This window comes from Tenrec ecaudatus, chromosome X, assembly GCF_050624435.1.
Source record: "Tenrec ecaudatus isolate mTenEca1 chromosome X, mTenEca1.hap1, whole genome shotgun sequence".
Classification (NCBI taxonomy): domain Eukaryota; kingdom Metazoa; phylum Chordata; class Mammalia; order Afrosoricida; family Tenrecidae; genus Tenrec; species Tenrec ecaudatus.
In genome coordinates this window covers 39,704,289-39,724,963 of record NC_134548.1, presented here as the reverse complement: position 1 = coordinate 39,724,963, position 20,675 = coordinate 39,704,289, and the positions used below count along the sequence as shown (strand labels likewise).

Here is a 20,675-nt window from a genome sequence, read left to right as displayed (position 1 = left end):
ATTCAAACAGCAAAGAAATGACTTTGAAGTGAAATTGGTCTTAAGAATATGCACTCTATTTTTCATCTAGAAAGAAAATAATATTTTAGCTCATATTTCTCCAAAAAGAAATTTTTAAACAGGGAAAGTCAAGCAACTTTCCAAATGGCTGTAATTCTCTCTAAAATTGAATTCAGGCACCTATGATGGGCAGATATTAAGCTTTGCAAAAGTAATCCATTGCACACACAAAGATTTCAGATTAAAATGGAGGCAGGAAGTGTAATGATAATTTTTTAAAAACTAGGTTGACTTAAAGGGTGTGGTAGTTACATAATCTCCTGTCAATTTGTGAAGGGGTAGAGTCTAGCCTGTCAATCAAGCCACTGCCAATGAGGCCTCTGTGTGGGCACGGCCTTCTCCTGAGGATTCTGTGAACTCCTGTATTCCTTCCTGAAGGTGGGAGATACACACTCTGCTTCATCTTCCTGCTTACAAGCCACATGGAGCTATACGATGCAGCCAGAGCCCTGGAACTGGAGGAGCCACATGTCAGCGCTGATATGATTCCACCACTACTGGATCCACAAGACTTTCCACCCACTGACTTGTGATACTATTGGCTCTTGACATTTTGCTTAAATCACCTCATATGCATTCAAAAGCTGGACGATGAATAAAGAAGACAGAAGAAGAACTGAATTGGAATTATATAGCATGGTTGCCAGAATGCAAACCAATCTAGCTTGGAAGGAATACAGCCAGAATGCTCTTTTGAAGTGAGGATGAGCTGTCTCATGGATTTGAACATGTTATCAAAAGGGACCAATCCCTGTAGAAAGGGATAGAATCAACCAAAAAGAGGAAGACCTTCAACTAGATGGACTAACATAGTGGCTGCAACTATGGGCTCGTGTGGCGATGAAGACAAGGATGGGACAGGGCCCAGTAGTCTTTCACTATTGTTGCACATGGTTGCTATGAGTCAGCAACAGCTGGATGGCACTTAAGATCAATAATAGTGAATGTGAAAATTACATTATACAAATATGTGAATTTTAGAGTGCCTTAAGGTTTGTATACTAATACTTCTGTAAAGAACTTGCTTGGTACTAATTAAATTTATAATTAAAATGAAAGATAATCGCTGTTGGACTAGTAAACAGAATTGTAGACATGACCTTACTTGATGTGATGGTGGTGACCCTTAGAGAATTCAAGTGCTAGAATAGCTGAAGAAAATGATTTCAGACCTAAATAAAAACTCCATTTTAATTTCAGATTTTCATTTCTAACTCTCTAAAGAAAGTCAGGAAAGCTTTTTCCTTGTCAAGGATTTACTGGTACCATAACAGAGAAGACAAGAATCAAAATCTGTTACCCAGGTGAAGAGTTATTTGAATCACACCAAGTAAATTCACATGAGAAATCCTCAGTTTCACTTGGCCAGGTAAGCAAGTTTACATTTCACTTCAGAAGGCAGGATAAGACTTTTTCTTTAATCATAGGGTCACTAAGAGCTGGCAACAGTTTGAAGGAGGTACGTTAATCAAATGAATTAGCTCACATTTCAAGGACTTTCGGTTAGAATTGGCCTAGTTGACATTCAATCACAAGCCTCTCACATCAAAATGTACACTGAGGACTTTAGCAATGTCAAGTTATATCAGGTGTTAAGGAGATTAATATATAGGTGAAAATCATTAAGAAAGTATGCAATTTGTCATCTCTTTGTAAAATCTTCTCCTTTGTCCTGCACTTCTCTCTCTGAAGTGAAACCACTTCATTTTGTTTCTTTTACCAAATAAACACTGGCTTTTTCTCTCCTACATGGTGGTACAATCTCGCCTTTTCTTTTAGGGTGCTGTAGTGTTTCACTTTTTGAAATTCAACTATTTCTTCAATACAAATTTTTAGAAATTGCTTTGCTTTGTAACAGAGTTTGACTCTAGTATTTCCAGTAGCCAGTGATATTGTTACAAGTATAAAGAATTTCATATAATTTAACATACTCCTGCAACCCCTTTGATACTATAGGAAAACAAAGCAAACCATACCTTATATGATATAGGATTTCTTGTGTAATTGGTCACCATTATAGTTTTATTTACCACGTCCCCTACTTGGCATTCTACAACGACTTTCTCTACAGCCCGAGGTTTCCGTCCAATCCCTCTTAGGTCAAAGACGTGCTTCATACCATCGGTCTCATTTTGAAGAATAAGTTTACCCTGTGACAAAGTAACCAAATTTCAGCTTTTGGAACTCTGTAATTGGATGCCAATTACTCCCAAATCTCTCCTATACTATTACTTTTGAGTCTGGTTAATAAAATGAGCTTGCAAGGAACCGTAAGCCATTGACTTTTCAAGTTCATGTATAAATGCTTTTATTAAATCAACAAATTCTGGTGAAATTATCCCTTTTCTCTTTAATGCCTCTAAAGGAATTAATATGGAAATCCACATGCATCACAATTATTTATGTGATTGCTTTTATAGCAAATGAATATATCTTCCAAGAAAACATTTTCTGATGTATCAAGTTATTAAATAACTAGAAAAAGAGCAATGATTGTATTATTTTTCTGCATGTTGCACACAAAATAAGCAGGATATAGTTATTGACAATCAATGGCATTATTACGTCCAGAATTTGTATCCCTGAAGTTAACACATTCAATTTCAAGTACAGAATGAACACTGATTATTAAATTCAAGGAAAAATTAAGTGAAAAAAATTATCACCAAACAAACACAAGCTAATGTCATACACTGGTCTTACATGATAAAAATACTATGCTCATACCATAACTTCACCCTCCACAATCGGACTGAATGTGAGCATATACTGAATCGTTTCTCCTGGTGGGACATGAACAACAGGGTGTCCTTGAAACCCTTCTCCTTCTATGGTAACCAGGCATTTCCATTCTTTGCTTGTGTTATTGCTCTAAAGTGTGAGAAGAGATAATAGAAAGGCATCACATAGGAAGTGAATTACATATTAATTCTTGTTACATTTAATATGATTACCGGTTTCTAGTGTACTTCTTGAGAATCACCATTTAGTTTTCTGAGGAAGACTATCAATAACTTGAGCATAAAGCAAAAGGATGACTGTCTACCCTTTCAATGGCAAGAATCTTTGTCCAATGGCTGGATGCAGGAATTATTTTAATAACTTGGGCTTATTAATTACTGCCAAAATGAAAACAATGGTCTTCCAGTGATCGTTCTACTCCTAATCAGAGGTAATGCAAGGTGTTCTGCCTGTGTACACGTCAGATATCCAAGATACCATAATTGGTTAGAACAACTTTCTATGCTGTTGATTAACTTTGTCATGGCCTTAATTAAAATGACAAAAAAGTACGAACAAATAGTTTTCCACTCTCAAGAATCCTAAGTTTCTTCGCATGTTGGGTTTTCCCATGTTATGTTGTCATTTTTGACTAGCAAGTAGCCAAACCACAGCCAATCATTTTTCTCATTTCCTATGATCCAAAATTAAACAAGTGAACAGATCAGAACAGATTTCAGAATGGAATGATCTGAGAAGCCTTAACTTTGCATGGTGGACACAGAAGGGTATGACTCTTGAGTAGGAAAATGCTGGTGGTTTTAAGAAAGTTAGGGTTAATGTTTTAGGCCAAGAAATCTAACTGAAGTAATCAATCAGGTGAGTAGATTAACATTATTTATAGTCAGAAATCAAACTCTAGCATCAAATTAGAGAAGCAACTGGAAGCAGATAACACAATTAAAATCTGTAATAGTTCAAGATGGAAAATTTATAGTACTTTAATTCAGACAGTAGTAATGAGGATGAAGAGAATGCACCACGATCAAGCAATTTGCACTTACCACCGGAATCTTCTGAGTAATGGGTTCAAATGCTGGTGTATCAAACTCAAATTTGGCTTCTGCCTTGATATCATTCACTATACCTTCAACATAATAGACACGAATGTCCTGCCTTGATGTCAACGAAATTTTACAAGGAAAGCGTCCAGGCGTAACTGGAGCAAATTGCAATGGAACTGAAACGTACCCATATGCAGCTATCAAAAGAAGAAAAAAGCAAAAGGTTTGTTTTTTTAACAATATAAAATCAATAATTAGTTTTGGTAAGGCATTATATTTCTATACTAGTTATAACAGACTACTTTCTACTATGTAAGACTCATCCCCAAATTTCAAGGGTTTAATAGACACGTTTATTTCTCAATCACAGTATTTGGCTAGCATTTGTCAAATGACGACCTTCTCTAAAAAAAGATAACTTGGGACGCCAGACTGTACAAGATGCCACTATCTTGAAGCTGCATCACAAAAACCTGCTTTGGTTGAGAGGGCAGAGAACGAGGAGTGGCTGGAAGATTGCTCAAAGGCTTTTTACTGCTTGGCTCAATATTGAAACAGATTACATATAATTGACCAGAAATAGGCACTTAACTCTACCTAGTTTTAAAGGAGCTGAGAAATGGGATGACCCAGAAGACTTGGTAACCATTGCAGTCTAGATTTTCATAGGAATTAAGGATGGGCTCTCTCCCTAAGAGTCAAAATAATTTGTAGTTTGTCACCAGAAAGAATAATGTTATTCAGGGTTAATAAACAAGAGTAGCCAAGAGAGGTGGGTCCAATTAATACTTTGTATCAACTGCTTATATCATTTACTGCTCTTTTGTTTATCTATGCTGGTCCCTTCTTTTTAAATAACAACCCGTTTCCTCTGAAGTTCATAATTTTCTGATTTTTATACTGATCCTACTCAAAAATGTATGAAATGTCTCAGGTAATACAGTAAAATAAACATTAAAAGTCATAAGAATTAGAAAGGAAGTAAAAACATATTGTTTGAAGACCAAATCACAGACTATCTTCATTATAGCTTTGATTTATTAGACTTGACAGGATATCCTTTATTTCGTAGCATTGCGGAAATACTATTATATGTGAACACTCACAACTTTTCTATACGTTAGCAAAATCAGAATGCAATGAAATGGTGGCGTATACTTTATATCAAACTTTCTTCTATTCTGTAAGTACCTAGTAATATATTTAGTATATTCATGATTCCATTTATGCTCACAATATGAAAAGCTTTTGAAGGACCTAAAACATATCCAAATGAAAAACATGTTTTACCATATTCATGAATAGCAAGACTCAAATGTTGAAAGAATGCAGTCTTCACACGTTAGCATTTCTCAATCAAAATTACAACCAGATTTGCTGTTGTTTTTTAAATTTCATAAATCAAACAGACTATAAATGTCTGCAGAAAAACAAACACTCCAGATTTGAAGCAAGCAATTCTGATTAAAAACTGAACAAAGGCTGTCATTCTTGGCTAATTTTTCTCCCAAACCAATACCAAACTCACTGACATCAAGTCAACTTTGACTCATACCGATTCAATTGGGCAGGGTAAAAACTGCCTCTGTCCATTTCTTTGACTATAACTCTTTACACGGGATTAGAAAGTGTTGTCTTTTTCCCTACGAGCTATTGGTGATTTCAAACTGCTAAGCTTGCTGTTCGAGGCCCATTGCACAGCCATTATACCACCAGGGCTCCTCCCTCTTAAGCTCCAGGTTTGGAAACCCTATGCTGTTTTTACTTTGTACTTGACTCAATGGCAGTGAGTTTGTTTTTGTTTTGTTTTTTTGGGGATTGGGATCAGTATAAGTCAGGATAGATTTGACAGCAGTGGGATTTATTTATTCAATTATTTTGGCTAAGTGAACTGTAGTAATTAATATAGAATATTATTAGAGGTAGGAATATTATTACATTTGAATACAGAGCAGCCCAGAAGTACGCCTAGATAGATATGTCTAACTTTTTAAATGTACACTGTGGCTACATATGGTTTATAGATAAATAATTTATATGATCATGCATATATAAATTTTTTAAATCTAAATCATGTTTTGCTGAGATATGAGCCAATATGAACTACTAGTTCTTGGCTATCAGTCTAGTCGCATCAGTTCAGTAATGAGTAGGCATTCCTTCCTCCTAGGGTAAATGGCTGTCTATTCACTTTCATTTCCATCACTGTTGAATTTTTTGAGTTTCTCTATGTCTTCATGGATCATTGACTGAAAAATTGGGAGAGCTTTCCAAGAACTGGTCAGCATGCTAACTAGGAAGTTGTCTTTTTCATGTATAAAATTGTTTAAGGAGACAAAGTTTCCAAAGGAAAAGAATGGAAGGCTTCACTTTCTAATTAACCCCTCCCTAGGGAAGGGAAGAAAGGAATTACAGACAGAAAATTAACTTTTTGTTTTGCATTTTCAATTCTGATGACAAATTTGTGATGACAAAGTTGCTTTAATTGTCTTGTATTAAAAATAAAATCTGTTGTGAGCAGTTGATTTCTAAGTTCTCGCAGACTGACTTATTGAGAGTACACACTGGCCTGCATGAGTGATTAGCAAGCAAGCAAATGAACAGCATGTTCTCCAGGACTGAACCAGGGTAAAAGGACTCATACAACTTCTGATTAAGTACCTTCCCGAAGCAAAATCACAGAACATATGGTCACCGTTGAACACCTAATAGAATGAATAAAAAACTTTTTTTAAAGCTCACTATTAAAGCAGGCTTTGTCCATGGACATAAAATAATAAAAGGAAAATTGAGCCATTTCTAGAGCTGAAAAATACATCTGTTAAATACAAAATAGTAAAGAATCTATGAGGAACGTAGGATCCCTGGTGGCATCGTGAGTTAGTTATTAGGCTGCAAAGTGGAAGGCTCGGGAATTTGAACTGAGCCTTCTGTTCTGTTCCATACCAGAACGAGAGGCTTTCTACTCCTCAAAGATTTACAGCATCAGAAATCCTAAATAACATCCCTATGAATGGGACTACACTTGAAGGTAGTGAGTATGATTTGAGTTAATAGCTAATAAGGGCTTAATATCCTAAGTAGAAAAATACTTCTCCAATTTGATAGCAATAAAACAAATAACTGAATTAAAATGGGCAGAAAATATTTCACCAAAGAGGATATTCAAATGACTATCAGGCACCTGAAAAGATACTCAAAGTTATTAGCCATTATGGGGATGCTAACCAAAACTACAATGACTACCACACCTCATCCCTATCGGAACATCAGAGAATAATATGCACAGGTGAGGTAAGCATATCAATGGGAATGAGGGTGGGGGGCATAGTGGAGACTCAAAACCTATCAGTAGTCAATTGAACACCCCATCAAAATAGCCACAAGGAAGACAAGAGCCAGTCAGGGTTTCAGAGTAAAACACTGATGGTGCACACAACCTTCCTCTAGTTCTCTAATGCTTCCCCCCACCCCACTATCATGACCCCAATTCTATCTTACAAAACTGACTAGACCTGAACATGTACACTGGTACAGATAAGACCTCACAACACAGGGAATCCAGAACAGATAAACCCCTCAAGACCAATAAGGGGAGCAGCAATACTAGGAGGGTAAGCGTAGGGGGTGGTTAAGGGGGAACCAATCACAATGATCGACTTATGGCCCCCATCCCAGGGGGACAGAAAGCACAAAAGTGGGTGAAGTGAGACAGCAGTCGGTGTTAAGACATGGGAAAATTTTATAAATTATCAAGGGGGCATGGGAGGGTGGGGAAGGGAAGAGTAAAATGAGAACGTGATGCCTGGGGCTTAAGTAGAAAGAAAATGTTTTGAAAATGATGATGACAACATATGTACTGGTGTGTCTGACACAATGGATATATGTATGGATTGTAAGATCCCCCAACAATGTAAAATTTTAAAAAAAGAATAAATTAAAAGAGGCTGAGAGTTTCCTTAAATGAAAATATCAGTGGCCAGACCAAGAAATGTTTAGAAGGATTCCTGTTTTAAGATTTTTAAGAGGCAGTTCTCTCACTAGCCAATTAAACCAACCTCATCTGCTCTTCTCGCCATTAGGAGTTCCCCGGTTCCTTCAGGTTAGATAACATTCATGCTTCTTTGTGAGGCACCACATGGGTGGGGGCACCTCAGGAAACCCTCCATATCTCAGAGGGAGTCTAGAGGGTTCTCCCAGGAAGGATAAGAGGATCATTCCCTTCCACCACACTGTTATCACTCTATCTTGTGGGGAACAGAAAGTTCCCAGAAGCTGTCTCCCCCAAATATATGCCAAATCCAAGACGCTGCTTGCTACTCATGGTAAATGACTATATACTGGGAGGTCATTAAAAGTAGGTCAGAGGTTATTCTCCTTAAGGGTATTTAGAGCAACCAGACTGTATAATCTGACTCACCTTATGTAGGGTCCACTCCCTTCTGATACTGTTCCCTTGAAGCAGTGCCCAAAGCAAGCCCGGGACCACTCTAGGATGACTAAGGTTAAGCTACTATACTGAGTCTAGGGTCCACCCAGCTTGCCTCATATGTACACCTATTCCCTCCCTGTACTATTGTGTGTACACTCCTATGCCATCCCCATCCTATTGCTTGTATTGCCTATGTGACAACCCCTTCTCATGACATACATTGTTATCTGTAATCAGAGGGCTTTCATGGCCCCAAAGATATGTAAGTTTTGATTAGAAATGAAACCTCATGAGAGCTTTCTCCTGCCCATTCGTCTCCCACCTCCGTGTGTACCACCAAGAGTTGCTGAGGTGAGCATGCTACCATGAAATGTGTCTGACTTCTTTATTTTACTCTCTCTCCCATCTTTCCCTATTCTCCATGACTTTACTGTAATCTTTATATATCTTAACCATACAATTGCACCTACGGAACCAGTGATTAGTTGTGGGACTACCCCTACACTATCTGTCATAATATCTATTAAAACACTAGATATAAAGACAGAAGCAATTTAAGAATTAAAAACAAATAAACATACATACTTAATGGTAAAAGATACAACATGGTTAGATGTAGGCATGCTGAACAATCACAGACATAATTCTGGTTGAAAGCTAACTGTGAAGCTTTTCTTATGCTTTAATTACATGCCTGTATAAAGGATGGGTCACTGGTGAATATTCACTGCATTCAAATGGGTACTATAATTGCCCACAGCCAAGCTTCAAACAAAACTCCATGTTTCAGACACTATTTTCAAAAATTAGAAAGGCGTTTATATACCCTGCTCATCAAAAAGACAAAATGCCCTAGCAAGCACAGGCAAACCCAGCACATTTTCACAATGACCTTCTCTGCTAACTCTCCTGATTTCTAAAGCTCACTGCTATTTACTTTCTTGATGGCTAAAGTTTACTATCATTAAATTTCCTTGGATTAAACCGAATAATGCTTAAAATCCCTCTCCAGTCTCCCTGCTTGAAAATATCAATTGGACTTAAATAATCAATTGGACTTATAAAATAAAAATTGTGGTTTCAATTGTTTTCCCCCCAAAGATAAAAACATAAGTGATAGTATGACAAAGCTTTCCAGTGTCAGAACAAAATTTGATCAAAGAGGGTGAGACGGTCACGCTTCTAGTTTCAATCAGAAATTAGGTGGGTAGAAATGACTGACGTACAATACATGTGACCGGAAGTTATGAACAGAAAAGAAAAAAAATATACACCTGAGTTCATCTAGTCACTAACAATTGATAGATTATTTCAACTTGTCCCATTCTTTCTCTTTATTGAAATAGTATTGATGAAGGTAAAAATTTGGGTGGACATTAATTAAATATTCTCAGTGCAAAGCCCACTGTCAGGAAACTTAACTGGCTAGTTATCCAGAAAGGCAATGTGCTAAGGCACATATTAAAATGAAACAATGATCCAAGGAACAATAGTAGCAGATACTTTACCATTCAAAGTCTATATATACCCTAAGGATAACAAACTTTAGGGACATCTCTCAAAACCAAGGGTCTCTAACAGCAAGGGTTCACATCCAATATGACACTATTATAAGATCTACAGATCTATTCTCTGAGAAATGTGTACAAATTATTGTTTATAAAAAAATTAAGTGTCTTGAAATTGTCCTTAGGCCATGCAGCAAGTGTGTGTGTCTAGATATAGATATATAGATATATTTAAAACCTACCCAAACTTGGTAAGAACAGTGAAAATTTGTGATATTTGGGCAACGCCCCACTTTCTTCCACCCTCTCCCACCACACCAACATAGAAACTGCAATCCAGACCACTGTAGACAAGAACACTACACACACCTTGCTATGCAAGGAAACCACTCTCCAGTTTTCAACAGGACCCATCACCCCTACTGCCTTATATGCATTGCCATCACATCAGTTCCTACTCATCGTGAGACTCTCTGTAGGGTTTCTGAAGTTATAAATATTTATGGAAGCAAATAATTTAAATATTCTCTCTTGGAGTGGCTGACGGGTCTGGACCAGTGAGTTATTGGGGTAGCAGTCCAGTACTTGCTCAGCCAACACAGCCACCAGAGCGCCCATAGCAGGCCTTAGAGCGGACCAAATTCTTTCATCATTGTTCCCTATTTGGTCGCTTAGCATTTCAATTTGGAATTCCAGCTCTCCTATGAATGTCAAGAACAGACTATCCTGTAATTTGCGATGTGTAACCACAGTTTCCAACTTAGTTAACATAAATCTATAGGCAAATTACTACAAAAGCTAACAAAACTGAATTTAGCAAAAGATAATTTAAGAATCCACAACATTGGGGTTCCTATACATCCTAGGTATAGCCTTAAGTGAAGACATTTTATTCTTATTATCTAGAAATTGGAATAAAGTAAAATAATACAGAAAATAAATTTTGAATATTTAAAATTAGACGATTACATTGCATACATCTTATATATACTCATTGCCTTCAAGTCAATGCTGACTCACAGGGACCCCCTTTGGATTTCTGAGATTAACTGTTTATGGGAGTAGAAAGCCCTGTCTCCTGAGGAGCTGTTGGTGGTTCTGAACTAGTGACCATGCAGACCACAGCCCAACATGTAACCACTACACCATCAGAGCTCCTACAGGTCTTATACTTATAGGTCTTATACATCTTATCCTATATATTTAGTCATGTTCACTTATCAATATTCCGGCAAAATCTAGCTTATTCATTTTTGATCATGACAACAACAAAATAACAATAGAGGACAAATATCATCAGCTATTACAGACTTTAGATCAGATCAAGTATCAATTACTCATATATGATAAATTGCCCTCTTATGTGTTCTCGCCACCCACCTGCAGCCCATCCTTTACAGCCAACCTAAGTTAACAAGTCGACTTCCAAAGCCACAGCTCACCTACTCAAAGTACCCTTACTGTCTTTATCAGACTACTACTCTTTACGGCACACAGGTCTAGAAATGTCAGTCCAGCCACTGAGCATTCAAATTCAGCACATCTTTTAGATTATTACATTGTGATATGATGATTACATGTAATGTCAAATATTAGTCAATAATCAGTATTCATGTAGCTGAACCATCACTTCCATTATATTATGAAGCACTTGCGAGCTGAGGTAATTTCCCAGAGCTTAAAACACTGCTGGATTTTGCAGTCTACATATTACTGATTACCTTTTTTCCTTAAAGGTTTTAGTTTTTTAAGTTTATCTGGATTTTCTGAAATCTGAGGGATGGAGATTGTCTTGGGGATATGGAAATATTCAGAAAGGCTAGCTTCTGCTGTATACAAAATTGACTTCGGCTTCTTCAGCTTTGAGGTACTAAACAGCATACAAGTCTGCAAATAAACAGAAGATAAAATGAAGATATACTTCTCTTGACATTCAATTCCAAAGTACAAATGATAGCATTAGGCATTTAGCGTTATATCTATTTTTATAATTGTACAAAGCAGTGAAGGACTCAGATTTGTTCATTTCTTCAGGCAGAATTATTATTTAGTTGGAGAAAGGCAATATTAACTGGTTCACAGAACCAATGGAGACATTACTTACCAAGGAATGCTTCAAGTGGCCCTAGGTTAGGAATCCACTGTCAGTAGAACAAACCGTTCTACTAGTAAACTGTGCTGAAGAAGTGATTCTTTTTCAGTTGAGACCTGCTCTACTTAACTTCTACCAATTGATTATAGTTCCTAGTAGCAGTATAGAGTGAGTTCCTTCTCTTTTGCTAATGATAATTCTGTGCCTTTATAAAAGCAGCTACATGTCACCCTTTCACAAATCTCCAAATGATCTTTTTATTCAGCTTTGATATTTTGGTTCTTTCAACCATCATTCATCAAATGTGGGTTATAAAAATTCCAGGCAAAAAGTAGACACAATCTAGTTCAATACTCTTTTAAAAAATGACACTGCAAATAAAAGTCATCCATCCAAAGGAGAGTGTGGCAGATTGAGAGTGTGCTCTTTGTTCAGGCAAATGTTCCATGCAATCAAACAAGGACAGAGGGCCTAACAAGGAATTGAGGGTAGACAAAAACACAAGATTAAAAGTTCTTTAGACTTCTAGAAAACCACAACCCAGTACGGGAAATTAGCCCATGTAAAATGAAATGCAAAAATCAATATTTATTCAATGCAGTAATACACACCGAAAGCATAATGGGAATCCAAGGAGAAAACCAAGGGAAATGCAGAAAAATATAGAAGAATAAGTCAAAATGACAGCTATGAGGGTTCCAGTTCATACATGCGGGAGGGGAGGGGTCGTTATGGCAAATAAAGCATGTCTAAACTTGCTCTGTGCTCAGGGGATGGCCACAAGAGCAAGTCCTTTCAATAATATGCACTTGCCTTAGTCTCCTAAGAGTGCCTTAAAAAAAAAAAAAGACCAGTCAAAACAGTGGCATCCTTGAGGGACTCAATTTTTGTTCCTTTTCAATGTTCTTTGAGTTTGGAGAAAAAGAGAAGCCTGAAGGGGCAAGACCACAGCTGTAAGGTGAATGAGGCAAAGTTTCCCAACATATTTTTTTGAGGACAGCTTTCGCTGATCTCAACGAAGGAGCAGATACATTGTCGTGTGGAGGAGGGGATTCCTTGGCACCACTTTCCTGTTCTTTTTCTCATCAGTGCAGTTTTTCATTTTCTTCCCCCCGTGACAGCCTCATGTCATCTGAGAAAATCTATCAAGATTACCCCTTGAGGATCCTAGAAAACAGTGGCCATGACCTTTTGATCTGACCTCTCTGCTTTGAATTTAATTGGCCCAGCAGATCCCCTCCAAAGTCACTGCTTTGACTGGACATTTTTCATAGTCCAGGAGTAAAATTCGTCTCACTAAAGTTCCTCCTTTAAATAAAATCTGTTGGCAATTGGTTGAGAATGAAGGCATTGATTTTCAAAGGTAAAAGGAGAGAGAACGAGGTTAAGATTAACGATGGAAATAGCCACTCAATGAAAATCAGTATTATAAGAGTATGCTGAGAGTTGAACACATGCCATCCCATCGTCACTGTCCTGGAGGAGGACTAAGCATGTTGATCATAGCTGAAGAGAAACCTCAAATTTCTGAGAAGCATGTCATTTAGGAGAGTTTCAGAATGTTGGGCCTTGATTTTCTTTCAGCCACTTAGAACATAAAAACCTAGATCCTCCTTTAAAAAAAAGTTAATTCTTGGAAAGTTGGATAAACCACTGCTATCAAGTCAATTTCAACTTACTATAACCTTACAGGACAGTGTTCCCCAGAGTATCTGAGACTGTAAATCTCTACCAGAGCAGACAGCCTCATCTTTATCTAGCAGGGAGGCTGGTGGGTTTTAACCTGGACCCTGTGGTTAGCAGTCCAAAACTTTACCCACTCTGCGCCAGAGCTCCTTGGCACCTGCGGTACAGTGGTGGAAACACTTAGCAGTTGTTAGATCACCAAGAAAGATGTAGTAGTCCGTTTCTCTGAAGATTCCAGCCTTAGAAACCCTATGGAGATGTTCTGCTTGGTCCTTCAGGGTTACTTAAGTGGGAATGACTGGGGGTGCGAAGGGTTTGATTTGGGGTGATATGGAAGTTAACTGAATAACTTTGAACATATTTCCTTAATATAGACATAAAATAATTCTATAAATAATGACGTTAGTTCCAGGTGGCAAGCGCTAGCTACAGAGCAAATTGGAGACAACTGAGGTTTTGGAAAATGCTTCATGGCGGGTTTTGTTGCTGCGTGCCATACTGTTGGTTCCACTGGCAACCTTAAAGTACAGAGTAGAACAGCCCATAGGGTTTCACAGGCTGGAATCTTCAGAGAAACGGACTACTACATCTTTCTTGGTGATCTAACAACTTGGTGATCTAACTCCTCTAAGTGAGGAGGCTTTTGTTGACCTTTTGCTTAGTAGCGGAGGATAAATGAGGGGACATCAAAAAGTTTGTGGAACTAGTGGGTAAAGGTTGGACTGGTCATCGCAGGGTCGGCCATTCCAACCCTCCAGCCCGGCCCATCCACTGGAGAAAGAAGAGACGATCTACTCCGGGGAAACTTTACAGCGTGGAACCCTGTATTGGATCACCATGAGTGAGTGGCAATGGGTAGATTTTTTAATCCCACCTGTCCACATCCCCTTCTTATGTGTATCAGTAAAGCAGAACCTGATCGCATTTCTGCAGAGATTTGAAGTGATAAAGAGAGGCAGCACTATAAAAGGACAAAGACCGTGGGTGTGCTTGAAGGGAGGCTATGTGAGGAGGCTTACAGTTTAGAAAAAACATTCTAGCTACTCGATACATAAAAGATTGTATCATATTTCAAATACAAGGTTATATAAAACAGTTTACAATGACCATATTTTGGACCATATGTTAATGCAAATAACATGCACATTATTGTTTTTGCCAATGGGCCAACCCTTGATGCATTAGATGCCACTGTACGCCATGTGCTTTATATGCATATCTGGGCAGGTATGCTTAGTAAAGCAGAGGGGCTCTACTAAAGTCAAGTCCCCCCATAAGATGATTGACACAATGGCTTCGACAAGGGCCTCAAGCATGAGAACAGGTATGAGGACAGGGTGGTGTTTCTTTCTACTGTAAATGGACTTACAATGAGTACAAATGCACTCAAAGGCACCTAAGAACAATAACATGGTAATACTAAAGCCTATAGGCATAATGATAACAGAAATAGTATTATGCATATGTATATATCAGATAATATGCTAAGAACTTGACATAATTCTCACGTCATTGTTATAAAATGGCCAATTTCTCCATATTACAAATGTGAAAGCCAGAACCTTGAAGTTTTGAGTAACCAACCCACAGATGCACAGTTAGACAGGTTAGAGTCTGGGTTCTCAGCCTAATAATCTGAACCTAGAGAAGATCTTTTCAGGATAAGATGGACAACTTTTAAAACACGACCTCACCTATGCCCACTCCTTTAAGAGGTCTGTTTTAATTATTCTGGAGAGGGGGTTGGGCATGGGCCTATTTAACAGTTCCCCAGGCCATTCTAATGTGTAGCTAGAACTGAGAACTACTTAATGACCACCGTATATTGTAGTACACAAAATCACACAACAGACAGTTTGGCTTCCATTTTTCAATTCAATAAAGTTTAAAAATACTTTTGCTATGTGTTCTGGAGGGAAAAGCAAAAAAGAGAAATCCAGCACTATGATTGAGGTAGGAATGGAGGGCAGATGACTCCTGTAAAATCACTTTCTTTTTTAGTTTAAATCATTTTATTGGGGGCTAATACAACTCTTATCGTGCTTGAGCCCTTGGTATCAGCTCCTCCTTTTTTCACCCCTCTCTCCCCACATCCCCCCTCCCTCATGAACCCTTGATAATTTATAAATTATTTTGTCCTATCAAATCACTTCCTTTTAAAAATTATAGAGTGATTTTGCTACTTAATCGGTAACTGCATTTTAAAAACATGTACCTCAATCATAGTCAGTCCCAGGATGGCGACGGCCACTCGAACACTGCTGCTCTGCAGAGTGCCTGTGATAGTCCTCCGATCATACTCCAGATCTGACATTTGTTGTTGTGCAGCAAAAGCCAAAGCCTTTTCTCTGGCTTCATTAGCCAGTGGCAATTTAAGCTCCATATCCACAACTTGAAAAGGATTGCAGTTCAAATACAAAACTGGTTCTTCCTTACTATGCACTAGAGAAAACGAAAATATTGGTGAATGCAATGAATACTTAAGTCATCGAAATTGTTAGCCACTTTCCAAATAGTTACCCCAATGGACCTGGGAAGTCTGAAATGCAAAACTATAGTTATTATCTTTAATAAGCGGAGCAAATACAAATGAACAACATATTTGTAGTAATTTAATTCCAGTGGTTCAAAATAAATCTCCAGAAATTAGAAGCAGCACATTTTGTTGCTATTCTCTATGAAGAGTTCTAGAAAAATGGTTATCTCAGGGGCATATCATAAACATGCTCAAAAAGGGGAATAAATATCGTGCTGTATCCCAAGAGCAGCTATCAGGAGAAGTAGAGATACATAGAAAGATACATGGAAAGACACTAATACAAGGCTAGGCAAGACCTACCACTGTTTCCTCCCACTAAGAATCTTCTGCTTAAAGCTTATTTCTTCATGGGTCAGTGGTTAGGAACCGGAAAGCTGGCAACGTGCATATAGTCAATCCTGAATTATTTTAAAACTGGAAAGTTTTGTTAGGAAATATTCTGCATGCCAAATTTCAGTATTTATCTCAAGATTTAAAAAGAAAGCTTTGAAAAATAATTACTATACACATTTTTTTCTTTAATTGATAAAGTGGTACTCTATTACACGGAAGCTAATAGGATGAGGTTAAAGCAGAGTCTTCTAAATGGATTTAAATACAGGAAAAGCTGGCTATGAATTTGGTTAGGATATTATATTATAAGTAGTTCCAACCCTTAGAGCTAGAAGTGAAATAAAATAAACTTATACTCTACCTTCTTCTGGAGTCTCACTATAGTCTATTGGACTAGGACAATTCACTGGAAAAAATCTGGATGGCAAAGGCATCAAACCTTGTCCTTCAACAATGTAGAGGAGTTCCCCAATCTAAAAGCACAACCACATAATGATGTTAAATTTTCAAAGCTCAGAGGAACTGTGATAAATTTTAATTTAAAAAACCACACTTTTCAATATTCGAAGCAGAACCAAACTGCTTCCAGGGATGGTTCAGCATGCTAACAAGACACCCAGGCCTTTTCCATTTATAAAGCAGCCTAGATTTTGATGAGCAGAGAGCTGGTAAGCATAAGATATAACTCTACCACTGTGTAGGGAAACTCTTCATTCAATGGGTACGTTCAAAATATCTTAGGGAGATCTTGATTGCAGTTGCTCCTTACCACAAATATCTTCGAAATACTTAATTCGAAACAATCAAATAAGCAAGGAAAAGAACTTTCTTTCATACAATTATTTACAGTTAAAATTAGATCATGTTTGGGATTTGCTTTAAAAGAAACATGAAAAAAATCTGGCCATGTATTCATAATTGTTGAAGCAGGATAGGTGGCACCCAGGAAGACTTCTTATAGTCTTATCGCCATCCATGTATATATTTTACATAATAAACAATTTTGTTTTATTTCTGGATTTTTAAGATGGAGAATTAGGATGGGGTGCTGTAGTGTTTAGATGAGATGACATCTTAGGAACATCAGGCCTCTTCCAGAGTTGCTGTGTGGTACAAATGGTCAATATGCTAGGTTGCCAAAGGTTGAAGCTTCAAGTTCCTTGGAGGTGCCTTGGAAAAAAGACCTGGTGATCTACTTCAGAAAAATTACCACTGCCATCATCTAGACCCTGTAGGTCAGAGACGAACTGCCTCTGTGGGTTTCTGAAGCTGTAAATCTTCACAGGAATAGCAAGTCTCATCAAAGTAACCTACTATACCACCAGAACAACCACCATGGAACACAATTCTACTCAGATACATATAGGATCACGGTAAAGCTAAATGACTTAGACCAAAGGATCTTGTGCAAGAACTTCTAGCTGGGAGCAGACACTCATGTCTATAGGCCTTCTGTTTGACTTGCCAAGGCTGACACCCTCTGAGATGCCTGGTGTGGGGCTGAATCAATTGGCCTACGTTGACCAGGGATGATGACTTTCACCTCTGTTTTCAAGTCATTCCTCAAGATTTTGTCTCAATTAGTGATGACTAGCATTTTAAAACAGAATGGACAATAAAGGCCTGAAAGAGAAATCTCCTTGCCCATGGGAATGTCTAGTAAAATCCAGTTCCTGGAAGGTAGGTGGTTAAGCTGAAAGTCACTCTTGCCCCACTCACAGGACAAAGACTGTTGCTCCAGCCTTCCCCATACAGTTCGGTCCTGCATTGCCAGTTCCTACATGATTTCGTGGATTTGTGAGCCCAGGATTTTACAGAGCAGGAGTTACCATTCTAGGGAACCCCGTGAAGACAGAATACCAGGATTGTGTCAATACACAGCTGTTGTGCGTTTGTGTGTGGGGTGCGGGTGGGGGTGGCAGTCAACCCCTCCTCCCAAAAGTTGCCATCATCATTCTCAAAACATTTACTTTCTACTTGAACCCTTAATAACAGCTCCTCATTTTCCCACCTCTCTCCCCACTACCTCCTCCCTCATGAACTCTTCATAATTCATCAATTATTATTATTTTTTCATGTCTTACACTGTCCAATATCTCCCCTTGCCCACTTCTCTGTTGTCCATCCCCCAAGGAGAAGGTTATGCATAGATTCTTATGAATTTTCCACCTTTCCTCCACCCTCCGGGGGTATCACCACACTCACCACTGGTCCTAAAGCGGTCACCTGTCCTGGATTCCCTGTGTTTCCAGTTCCTATCTGTACCGTGTACATACCCTGGTCTAGCCAAATTTGTAAGGTAGAATTGGGATCATGATAGGGGGGAGGAGGCATTTAAGAACTGGAGGAAAGTTGTATGTTTCATCGTTGCCACCCTGCACCCTGACTGGCTCATCACCTCCCTGCAATCCTTCAGTAAGGGGGTGTCCAGTTGCCTACAGATGGGCTTTTCTTAATGGCAAAGCAATTACACCACATTTAATAAGTACAGGAACCAAGTAGGTGGACTTGGATATTTGATTATCTATTTAAGCGTGTAATTGCATTTTCAATATAATTGGCAATATAATTGAATATGTAAATTAAGAGATGTCCTTCCCTGTATAAGTAATTACAATTCAATGCAATCCTTTAGATTGAGAGTGTTATTCTTCATGTGACAGCAATGTAATTTCATGAATGTTGTTTTATTTTAGTATTAGCTCTGACAAGTCACAAAGTGCATGCAATCAAATATCATGTTTGAATAAATTGAGGTGCCAACTTAAGTATGATTATGTTTTTATTAATTGGCCCAAATTTATTGATGCAAATGTTAATAAGCAAGACCTTAATTCAAAGTATAGAATTAATTGACTTACTATGCTGAGAATTAAGTTTAACATTTTTAGGATTATATTTTAAATTAATATATGAAAACAATTGTGAAACATTTATTCAAACCATCCATCAATGTAGTTCCTATTTTTCATAAATTTTGATGAGTGGGACTTTAGTTAAAATAATTCATTTAATGGAAAAAATAATAATATCACTATAAAACAGCATTTTCCTCCTAACTGGTCGTTTTAAAGGCAAAATTCAACTGCTTTACATTTATTAAACTACCTTTTCATGTGCAAATGATCCTATTGAAATATTTTCTTCAAGAAGCGAAACAAAGCAAATCCACTGTTATCAAGTTCATCAAAAGTGACTCTACCAGATATCACAGAAGCGCCTCCGTTGGGTTTCTAAAGTGGTACATCTTTACAGAAGGAAACTGCTGCTTCTTTCTCCAATCGAGTAGCTTGGTGGGTGGGAAGCACCAGCTTTTTTGTTAACAGCGAAGTAGTTGACTAGGACTCTATAAAAACTCCCAAACCCCAGAACTCATTTTCAATCGAGTGGATTCTGACTCATAGCAAAACTAGAGGCTACAGAACTAAACCCACAACCAAACTAAACTCACTGCCACCAAGTCAAAGCTAACTTATGGAGAGCATATAGAACAGGGTAGAACCGCCCCTGTGAGTGTCCCGGAAGGTGCTCTTTCCAATAGCCATCATTTCATTGCATATGTGCTCAGCATGTGGCGCTCTCTCCTGGGTGCTATCATTTGCCTTCTTAGATCCTCCCAGGGCAGAGTCTGAAAGAGGGTCAGGCTGCGATCCCCTCATGCTACAGGTAGTGTCGACTTCATTTTCCCCTTTCTTTGAAAATGCAAGCTGCACGAATCTCACAACCATAGAAAACGCATTCTTCCAACAACCTGAGAAGCCTGGAAGCAGTTGAGCCTCTGAGGAAAATCCTGCTGTGAATGTTCCCTGAACACTTGCCCCTGAGCAAGAAGGTCCATTTAAGTCATTTCTAGAATCCTGACCCACAGAAATAAACATAGTGGATGTGTGTTATTTTAAGCCATTGTGTTTGTGATCGCTTTTTCACACAGTAAGTGACATAATAGGCACACCTCCAATCTGTTCCCCTTGGGGCTTTTCTCCAGGAAGTCAATTAGAATTTCCACATATTTGCTTGTCTTTCAGAATAACTTCCTTACCTAACAACTTTAAAGACTGACATTATCTGTACTTCTGGAGAGCTACACAACCCCTGGGATACAGTAGGTGATCAGTAAAGATTTGTCACTAGCTATTAACCGCTGTGTGTGACAAATTAGGAATTTTGATGGTGAATTGACAGGTCTTAGGAAAATTTGTCTACAAAAGAGGGCTAGTTTGGTTTCTAAAAATATGGTTTT

General features: G+C 38.1%; 1 protein-coding gene across 1 annotated transcript in view; it reads right to left on the bottom strand.

Moving 5' to 3' along the window:
- Positions 1 to 20,675, bottom strand: part of CFAP47 (cilia and flagella associated protein 47) — a 222,767-nt gene that overhangs the window by 75,902 nt on the left and 126,190 nt on the right. Inside the window, exons 43-48 of the mRNA XM_075538347.1 lie at positions 16,797 to 16,908; positions 15,779 to 16,005; positions 11,507 to 11,672; positions 3,846 to 4,042; positions 2,788 to 2,931; positions 2,037 to 2,210 (exon numbers count right to left, since the gene is read on the bottom strand). Of these exons, the coding sequence (XP_075394462.1) occupies positions 2,037 to 2,210; positions 2,788 to 2,931; positions 3,846 to 4,042; positions 11,507 to 11,672; positions 15,779 to 16,005; positions 16,797 to 16,908 (1,020 nt within the window). The remainder of the gene's footprint in view (positions 1 to 2,036; positions 2,211 to 2,787; positions 2,932 to 3,845; positions 4,043 to 11,506; positions 11,673 to 15,778; positions 16,006 to 16,796; positions 16,909 to 20,675) is intronic.